The sequence below is a fragment of the Citrus clementina genome, unplaced genomic scaffold (genome assembly GCF_000493195.1).
Source record: "Citrus clementina cultivar Clemenules unplaced genomic scaffold, Citrus_clementina_v1.0 scaffold_4, whole genome shotgun sequence".
Classification (NCBI taxonomy): domain Eukaryota; kingdom Viridiplantae; phylum Streptophyta; class Magnoliopsida; order Sapindales; family Rutaceae; genus Citrus; species Citrus x clementina.
The window spans coordinates 5,864,748-5,875,280 of record NW_006262274.1 but is presented as its reverse complement, the minus strand read 5'-3'; the positions used below and the strand labels follow the sequence as shown (position 1 = coordinate 5,875,280).

Below are 10,533 nucleotides of genomic sequence, written 5' to 3'. Positions count from 1 at the left end.
CCAGATACCCAAGTACGTCATCTTAATAGAATTCTCTTCAATTTATTCTCACCATTTCAATTCCAATTTTAGAATTTATTCTCGCCATTTTAATTTAAGTTTTTGCATATCCCAAATCATTTCCACCACAAATCCAATCACCCATTTACAAAATTAATTCTACACAATTAAAATCCACCTCCTCGTGGGATCGACACTCGTCACCATTAGTCTATACTACAATAGATTCGTGCGCTTGCGAGTACATTAAAATTTGCACAACATTAATCGCCTGATCACCAGTAGCATATATAAGCAATGAACAACAGCAACAAGTTCCTGCATACATAGAAATAAAAGAAAATGCATCAACGTAATGAAATTTTGAAATGCTGCTTAGTTACAAATACATAAATGTACATCAATCTTCAAATGAACCAAATTTTATTCATAGTATGCTTACAAATTGTCCCCCCCCCCCCCCCCGAAAAAGCATACACAACATCAACAAACAATAAAACGTACACAAGCATTAGCCAACAAAAATATGTAAACAGAAACCTAAAAAAGCCTAAGCACTTAGAATGCTAACAAATATTAAAAAAACATTAATTAACAACAAAGTCAAACTATTCTATTGCCTATAAACTATAATATTCTAATTAATAAAAATATACTTAAAGAAAAATGGAAATGAGGGAATAATTGCTTATGAAAAATAAAGTGAATATTTGATACCTAATACTCTCTTTTGTATATTCGTAGTATGAAAAAGCCAACTTTCATCCGATAATTATATCACATACCTGAAATAATCACAACTTTTCCAAGAAAAAAAGATGCCCACTCCTTACGGATTTCATCAATCTCTTTTTCATTATAAGTTTTCTTTCCAAAGAACTATAAACAAATTCAAATAAATTAGCTATTATATAAATATAGTACTACATCATAAAAAATGCACACTTACATCTTCTTTTAGCACATTGTTATCAGCAATGATATCTTGCATATAGGACATGACATAAAATCCGCATTCGACATTTTCGGGTTGTCTCGATGCCTAAAAAATTATTCAATTAACTGTATGTTAAGAATATTTATCATTTGAACTCAAATGTGCATGATAATTAATAATTAATTACTTTTACCTTCACTGTAGCCCAATTAACTTTAACTTTATTGCTTGAAGCTGATTCTTTAACATTAAGTCTTGCCATGGCACTGTAGAATGTATGATTATCCATGGTAGAAATTGTCAAAACATACCTTTAATGTCATAAACATATGTAGAAACATATAAAATTTCACTTACTTATTCAAAAGAAGCCTTAGATCCATATGCACTGGTTGTCGCATTGGATCCAAATAGTATATTGTATTAGAATCCATGTCAATAACAATAAGGACCCAATGAAATCTACAACAAATCAAACTTTAATTTTAGTAAAAGATTTTCTTAAAAAAATAATGTGATTAAATAAAATAATAAGGCTCAAGTACTTACTTAGGATTATAAGGCATGAAGCATAACTGTCCAGATTGAATTCCTTCCAATTGGGATACAATGATTTTCGTTCTATCAATTTGAGATTTATTGGTATTTGCTCGACCAGAAAGCGAGACAACATCTGGATTCATGAATTTATACTTCATCGTCATCCCAATCCTCTTTAGTTCCTCATATAACTTCCTATGCAAACAAAAATTTAATAAGTTATACAATAATTAATAATTAAAACATATGCTTGCAAGAAAACCCAATCTTCTTTACATTGTCCATATCATAAGACAATTCACTGTCAACTCCTCGAAGTATGCCAACACACTACAATCCTCTATCGTTATGTATGTGTTGATATCACATTGTCCATAAATCAAATCCTCAAAATATACTTTCTTTCCTTGAAACCTAAGAAGCTCTTGTGCCATGGTAAGAAACCGTTCAATTTCTTCGTATCTTTTCATTTTCAGAATTCTAGAATGCTCTTCTGCCGAAGAAATAATGTGTTCAATATCTTCACTAATCTTCATCCGCATAATTGTTTCATCACCCTAAGTCAAGAAATGTAAATTTATGTTAATTTTCATTCATAAATTAAAAGGAAAATGGCTAGCTCATTTAAATTATCTAACATATTCTAATTACATGGCATAAGATTTTATTATCTGGGGAGGCTTCTTCAATGCCAACATACGGTATGGTTTTATGACTGTCACTTTCTTCTTCCACATGGATCGCTCTTTTTTTGCTTTCCTCATTTTCAATGACATTGTAAACTCTTTTTTTAAGTTGTTTTTCATTCAAATCATCTTCCTATCTCATAAAATTAAAAAATGATCAGCATAAAACAAATTATCTATATAATAAACCATGAAGAAATTCAAAATTAGTTCAACTTACATCTAAAAACACTCAGAACATCAAGCATAAAATAGAATAAGTGAAGGAGTAACATATCATATACTTACATCATCATTATCTGAGGAGACAGCATCTATATCTAATTACTGGCCAACCTTCTTACTACTAATCTTCATATTAGAACTCACACCTTCAGAATCCTTGCCACTTATATTCAAATGTGCAGAAATATGTTTTAGTTGACTTTTAATTTCACATAATGTCTCTTGAAAAATGTTTCCTTCTGCATTCATTGAACAATTAGTTTTCACAGTATCAAAGTACATTGAAGCAGTAATAAACTTCCCTAAGCCTTGCATATGGCCAGTAACAGGAGGTTTGCCTAATGCTTTAGTAAGAATATCATCCCTTTACTCAACTTTCATTACTCGTTTCTTTACTTCCCTAGCCAAATTATCCTAAAACCGAAACCAAATATTAATGAATCCAACATAATTTCCAAATTTTCCCTCAAAAAATAGTATAAATTCATGAACAACATCAATAATTCTTACAATCTTATTAACAATGGGTAATGCTTCAGGTTTAAACTCTCCAGACTTGCTTTTGCGTCCTTCCTTCCATAAAATGCTTCTATCAATTTGTAATTCAGATAGGCCTGTCTCTTTCATCTATTTAGAAAAGTATCAAGAATTAATTACATGAAATAAAAAGAAGGTTAATAATTAATTTAATTATTAATTGAAACTTCACAATTGAGACAATTAATTTTGGAATAAGTTATCACTTACAATTTTCTTAACTACCCTCTTATAACCACCAGAACCCAAGCTATGATTATACTGGTTTTGCTTTCAAGCATCTTGTGCTTTTCTCCGTTGCTCCTGTACATTGAAATGATTGTAAAACATAGACATTACATATGGACTATAGCAAAGATACAATGATAAGGATGTTATAACCTGTATCAATACCTCAAAATTAAGTGATAGTTTTTTATCCACAAACTCTTTCCAATAATGATCTTTGATATACTGATAGTTCAATGGCGGTTTCTGTAATTCTCTACGATTATGCTTGTTCGGGACAATATAAGCAACATACAAGTTGTGACGAAATTGTCTATGTGTTGTTCCCATTTGCATGATAACTTGTTTTTTGGAGCATACATCCACTTTAAATAGTTTCTACAATTAAACATGCTAAAAAAATGAATAACTGAAAACAACATGTGAAACTATTTATATTTTTAAATGATACGAATAAAATTGTAAATAATCAAACCATAAGCTGTTATCATTTTCAAAAAGCATTGTATCAACCAAAATCAATATCACAATCTGAAAAACCATGCCTCGTATAGAACTATACAAAGGTTTACACACATCAAGTAAACTACTATCCTTTTATTGACCTAAAGAATTAACTACAAAACTTATTCTCCTTTAAGTTTTTTGAATACATGAAACATTACCTGGATGTATTTCCATAACTCCTTTATAAATTTGAGGAACTTTACGCCAATCATTGTACACGATAGGTATCACTTGACGTGCCAACATACCAATAGTTTGGTCCATGTCAATGGCCTCAGCTCCACAATGAATTCCTCTCTCATTATATTCAACCACGATCTGACCACTATTTGATTGTCTTTTAAATACACTAGCTTTTTTAGTGATTCCTCTTGAAGGTCGACCATTAAGATCCAATGGATCACTATCATTATTTTCACCACCATAAGAATTGTTTCCGATTCACACATTTTGTTAGAAAAGAAACATAAAAATCATTAGTATCGGTCAAACATAACAGAAAATTTTAACTACAAAATGAAAAATAAACATTAATCATAGATAATGAATGTATTAACAACCACTGAAAAAATTTAATAAAAATAAAACTAACAATATTAATTACTACTAAAAATAAAATAAAAAAAAAACACTTACTATAATGTGAATTTAATATGCCATATTCTGTTGATTGTTAATTATCAACTCTAACACTTCGCCAGCCTGGACGATGATAGATTTTAACATCATCATCTTCCTTATCAAACGAATTAATTGTTGGTGCTTCATTTAAAAAGGGAGGATGTTAGATGATGTTGTCTCCCTCAACTTTATTTGCCACAGATTCATTGACCTTTTGGGCCATGGCACACACAACTGAAAGACGTTCATCACGTTGATCAGGAACATAGAATACTTGTTTTGCTTGAGAAGCTAAGATAAACAAATCATTTTTGTGACCTATCCGATCGAGTTCAACAGAGGTGAAACCAAGATCATTAACATGAATACTGTTGCCACTGTCAACCCAATCGACCATAAACACCAACACCTTGAACATAGTATAATCAATATCCCATATCTCATTGATAACCCCATAATATGTCATGTCACTAACTATAGGATTTTTGTATTTAGCACTTGCAATTTGCATTGTGTTTGCCACAATAGTTACACTACTATTTTGAGTCACTTGATTCGTATCTCGATCTCGTGCTAGAAAATAAAACTCATTTATGAGATACCCTGGATATTTAATCACATTTGGGCGAGGTCCTTGTGATAACCACCATAATGAATTTGAAACTAATTCATCATTTAATTGTGCGTTTGACACCTACATGTATTAGATTTATTAGTATTGTATTACTAAAAGGGTAAAGATTTTCCTTATTTAAAAGAACTTGGACAGCAACAAACCTTCTCATCCAACCAGTAAGTAAAGGTACGATGGTGCTGGTCTTGTAACCATTTTGTATTTTTTTATTTACGAGGATATTATTTCTTTAACCACCTCATGTGTTCACTAAAAAAATGTAACATGGACATGAATCTTTATAAATTATAATTTTTAAATGACAAAGCATATCAAAAAGTTAAAAGATTCTTACTCAATATAAGGTTGAACCTCTACTGTGTTTTGTAACACATAACAATGTGCTTGCTCCAACAGTTCATGACGAACTTCTACTATTACTCCACTTGTTAAAGGCTTTTCAATTAACATCATGTCTTTTTGTTCAGGGGGATTTCCAATTGCATTTAAAACTGATAGGAAATCAGCACAAAATTCCATTGCTTCTTCAACCATGTAACACTCAGCTATGCATCCTTCAGGACGGTTATGATTACGGACATAACTTTTCAAAGGTTTCATTTCCCTTTCAAATGGGTACATCCACCTAAGACACACTGGACCACAAAGCCTAACTTCTTCTACTAGGTGAATAGTCAAATGAATCATGATGTCAAAAAAGCAAGGCATAAATGTTTTTTCCAACACACACAGAGTTTCAATGATGTCAAGTTGTAATTGATGAAGCTTATTTGGGTCAACGAAATTAGTGCACAAAGCATTGAAGAAAAAGCAAAGTCTTATGATGACATATCTAACATGTTCTGGTAAAATTGACCTTATTGCTAAGGGTAAGATTTGTTGCATTAGAACATGACAATAATGAGATTTTAATCCATGAAGCTTCAAATCTGACATAGATACAAGATTTTTCAAGTTTGAACAGTATCCTTCAGGGACTTTGATATCTATTAAGGCTTGGCAAAACTTCATTTTCTCCTCTCTGCTTAATGTGAAACAAGCTGGTGGTAAAACTGTACTACTTCCCTCATTTTTTGGAGTTAACTCAGGCCTAATCTTTAACTCTACAAGATCTAATCTCGCTTTAAGACCATCTTTATTCTTACCCAGAATATTTAATAGAGTGCCATAAATGCTCTCACATACATTGTTTTCAATATAAATCACATCTAATAAAAAAAAATTGATTTCTTTTTATAACACACCTTTACATCACCTTTTACACTACTTCCCGATTTTTTTGTTTCATTTTTTTCTTGTTCTTCCTATATGTGTAGTCAATGCCATGAACCATCTTTAAAATTTGCTCACCAGTCAATGGTTTAAGAGGGAACTCAGTCTCTACCTTATTGTTAGATACTCTTGTTTTGTCTCTAAAGAATGACCACGTGGAAGAAATCGTCAGTGGCCCATATATATCATTTTATTACTATGCGACAGCCACTGTGCAGCAGTTCCTTCCTTGTAAATTGGACAAGCATAGCATCCCTTTGTAACACAACCAGATAAATTACCATATGCAGGGAAGTCGCTTATAGTCCACATTAACATGGCACGTAAAATGAAAGATTCTTGCTTACTCACATCATAGGCTTTAATGCCCACATCCCATAAAATTTTCAAATCATCAATCAATGGTGCTAAGTAAACATCAATATCATTTACGGGTTGTCACGGCCCAGAGATCAATAAAGACAACATCAAGAACTTTCTTTTCATGCACAACCAAGGTGGAAGGTTATAATTAACAAGTATAACTGGCCAGCAACTATACTGGCTACTGAGGGTACCAAAAGGATTGATCCCATCAGAACAAAGAGCAAACCTAACATTTTTAATCTCAGAGGCAAAATCAGGCCATAATTTGTCAACTAATTTCCATGAAGGAGGGGTAGCAGGATGACGAAGCATACCATCATTTTCTCTACCATGTGCATGCCAAGTTAAGTCCTTTGCAGTTTCAGGAGATTGAAACAAGCGTCTCAACCTAGGAACGATAGGAAAATACCACAGGACCTTTGCAGGAACCTTTAGTTTTTTTTTATCTATGTGCTTACTTTGATTCTTCCATCTTGATTGCCCACAAGAAGGGCATTCAACAAGATTCTCGTAGTTCTTTCGATAGAGAATACAATCATTGGGACATACATGTATTTTCTCATATTGTACACCTAATACACTCATTTTTTTTTAGCCTCATAAATTGATAAAGGTAATAGATTCTCTTCTGGAAAAATATCTTGAAGGCAAATGAGCAATTCTGAAAAACTTTTATCTGACCACCTATATCTCCCTTTTACATTGTACAATTTCAACAAACCAGATAACTTTGTATATTTAGTGCAACTAGGATATAAAGGCTTCTCAGCATCTTCTAATAAATCCCACAATGACTCAACATCATTATCACAATATTTAAATACATCATGCACCATTTCAACAGTGGCAGCAAAGTCATTGTTGGTATTTTGGTCATTATAGTGGTCTTCGCATGAGAATGTTGCCTTCTCTCCATGCCAAGACCAATCTTTGTAACTTCCATCAATACCATTCACAAAGAGATGATCTACTACCTCTCGAGGTGTTCGATATATCATGTTCACACATTTTTCACATGGACATCTTATAAAGTTAGGGTTATCAGAATTTTTAATGGCATACTTAATAAAGCTGGCAACCCCTTTTTCATAAGCAATGGACTGCCTATTGGATGACATCCATGATTTATCCATTGTATGAAGTAGAAAATATCTCCCTGAAAAGACATGATATATTTAATTATTTAATTAATTTAATGAGTATTAATTATATAATAGGAGTAGAAAGATTAAAAAAATTAAGTAATAGTAATAATAGTGGGTGCCATTTATTTGGAATGTAAACTTTCTTATATTAAAAGCAAGAGATCTAAGGCTTGACTAACATAGGTGGGAAGAAATTAATTGGATTGCCATTACGTTAAATAAAATAAAAGATAATAGTATTATTAAGTAGTACCTCCTTACTATTCCTATATTAGTCATTAATCATTATTTTTCCGAATAAATCATGAAAACAACAATTTGGATATTTGAATATAAGAAATAATTGTTTAAGAACATATTTTATATAATAGGTGCTTGTAGCTTTTACCAATAAAACATATTCTTTTATGAATTAGCTCTGTCACTTTAATATTTTGATACTTTGGACCAATTTTTACTATATTCTCTTTTGATTTTGAACATATTTTTTATATGAATTAGCTCTGTCACTTTAATATTTTGATACTTTGGACCAATTTTTACTATATTCTCTTTTGATTTTGAACATATTTTTTATATGAACAATTTTTATGACACTGTTTTCCTTATCTTTTACTACTTTTACTATTAATTTCAGTCGAAAAAACTTTTCCTCTGTACTTGTGTACATTTTATTTTTCCAACTTTTTTTAACGAATGAAGAAGGTGGCTATAATTTGTCATACAAAGTGTTAAGAATAAAGATGTTAATTAGTTGTACATCTTTAACAGTTACTTGATTTTCTAATAAATCCAAAACATATGAATGATCAACTACAAAGTATGAATTATTACTTGAAACCATATGCAAAAGCTCGACTTTGTACTAAAAGCACATAAATAATTATTCATCATTGTTGTATTAGTAAAGGTGTCATCTAGCACATGCTATATTCCAAACACAAAGACAAAACTATAATTAACATACTTTGCACATGCTATATTCCAAACACAAAGACAAAACTATAATTAACATACTTTGCACTAAAAGCACATAAATAAATTATTCATCATTGATGTATTAGTAAAGGGGTCATGTAGCACATGCTATATTCCAAACACAAAGGCAAAACTATAATTAACACATAAACAAACAATATTATTAAAAATCAACGTTAAATAATCCAAATAAAAGAAAATAACTCAATGCAATGGAAAATTTTCTAATTCAAATCAACTCAATTCACACAAAATAACTTATAATGAAGAAAATAGCTTTTTGAAAATTGGAAGCACCGTAAAACTCCACAACTCTACAAAGCAGCAGTAACCAAGACAAGCCTGAAGCCAAGAAAAAAATCTCATAATATGAAACAAAACAAATATTTAACTCCAGAGAGCTTAAATTTAATTGTCATTGCAAGGGAATTTTAGAAAATACAAAAAGCTATATGTGCCAAGATCAAAAAAAGTAAAATTCCTTAAAATGTAGCAAACAAACTTTAGAAAATAATTCCTCTCATTTTATTTATTCTACTACTACTACCGTCATCTGTAATGAATCATCATTCCTTTTAATTTATGCATCTATTGAATTCTCTTTTTTCTTCTAATTGCAATACAAATAAATTAGAATATCAAATAATATTTTTTTTCTAAGTGTACTTTCTTCTGGTTGTAAAAGAAAAAGGGACCACAATTTCATTAGCCAACAAAAAGTCAAACACAAAGATTGGAACCACATCAATTATGAAATAAGCCAAAAAAGAAAACCAACACTTGTATTCTAAAATAAAAACCCAATTCAATATAAGTGGAGCTTCAAGGGACCACTATCATTGTACAAAATTACTGAAATTTGACCATAGTTTATAAATACAAAAGCACAAATCCGTTGTCTTTTGTCTATTAAAAACCTCAAAATGTGCAAATTTTCAAATACCCAAGAATCAAAAAGGGACCACACTCTCATTTTTAATTCAATGTGTTCCCCACAAATGTTTCCCTTAGCAACGAAGCCAAACAATTTTGCATAAAGAGACAAACAGCTTTGAAAACCCTAGGTCCCAAAATCATTGGCACCACTAAATTTAGGCATAATCAGCACAAACGTTAAAAAAAAAAAAAAAGCGAGAGAGATAGAGAAAGAACTAAAAAGTGATTCTGATTTTACCTAAAATTGTAGGATAAACTTTAAAAGCTTCAGTAGGTCACGTCAATCATCCTTCGAACCATGAATTTTCTTTAACCAAAATAGAAGCTTTCGAAACCGGTCCCAAATTTCGTCTTTAAGTGCAAAGAATAGATTTTGTTTCTACAAAAACTAGAATTCTAAATTGGATCATGAAGTATATATATATATTTTTTTGTTTTTACTGAGAGAGAAGGTTGTCGAGTATAGAGAATGAGAGGAGAAAAAATTTTCTAAGTCAAAATAGTTACAGCCTTTCCCTTGTTATTTAGTAAAACGACGTAGTTTACTCTGTATAAAACTACACCATTTTAATTCAAGAGAATCTTTTACTAATAATTTCTGAAATAAATAAATAAATAAAGAAATACGCGCCTAAAATTTAGGCGCCATTATATATCACAAAAAAATTATAATAGAATATTAATTTTTTATTTGCATACGTGGCGAAATAAGTTCTATATAGTTAATTTATTTGACAGAATTTTGTCAAGTCTTACTAACAATAAAAAAATTGATGTTCTTATTTAGTGCTGATGTGGAATAAAACATAAAAATAAATAAATACATCGTTTATTCATGTCGATGTGGCATGAAGATTTAATTCCGTGACAAAAATTATGTCAGGGAGCACTTCAATTATCATTCCGTGATAGAGTTCTGTC

General features: G+C 30.8%; 1 protein-coding gene across 4 annotated transcripts; it reads right to left on the bottom strand.

The window, feature by feature from the left end:
- Nucleotides 1–1,774: 1,774 nt before the first annotated feature.
- Nucleotides 1,775–10,006, bottom strand: LOC18045733. Of its 4 annotated transcripts, none has more exons than XR_002905905.1 (5): nt 5,250–5,568; nt 3,819–4,063; nt 3,136–3,228; nt 2,899–3,015; nt 1,775–2,034 (listed from the first exon to the last, which is right to left on the bottom strand). XR_002905905.1 is itself a non-coding variant. In XM_024185338.1 (4 exons), exons 1-3 carry the CDS (start codon nt 5,534–5,536, stop codon nt 3,182–3,184), a joined length of 579 nt encoding a protein of 192 aa, XP_024041106.1. In that variant the 5' UTR covers nt 5,537–5,568; the 3' UTR covers nt 2,592–3,015; nt 3,136–3,181. The 4 variants fall into 4 exon arrangements, 1 of the variants encoding a protein (XP_024041106.1); XR_002905906.1 differs by lacking the exon at nt 1,775–2,034 and adding an exon at nt 2,593–2,802; XM_024185338.1 differs by lacking the exon at nt 1,775–2,034 and having other exon boundaries at nt 2,592–3,015.
- Nucleotides 10,007–10,533: the final 527 nt, after the last annotated feature.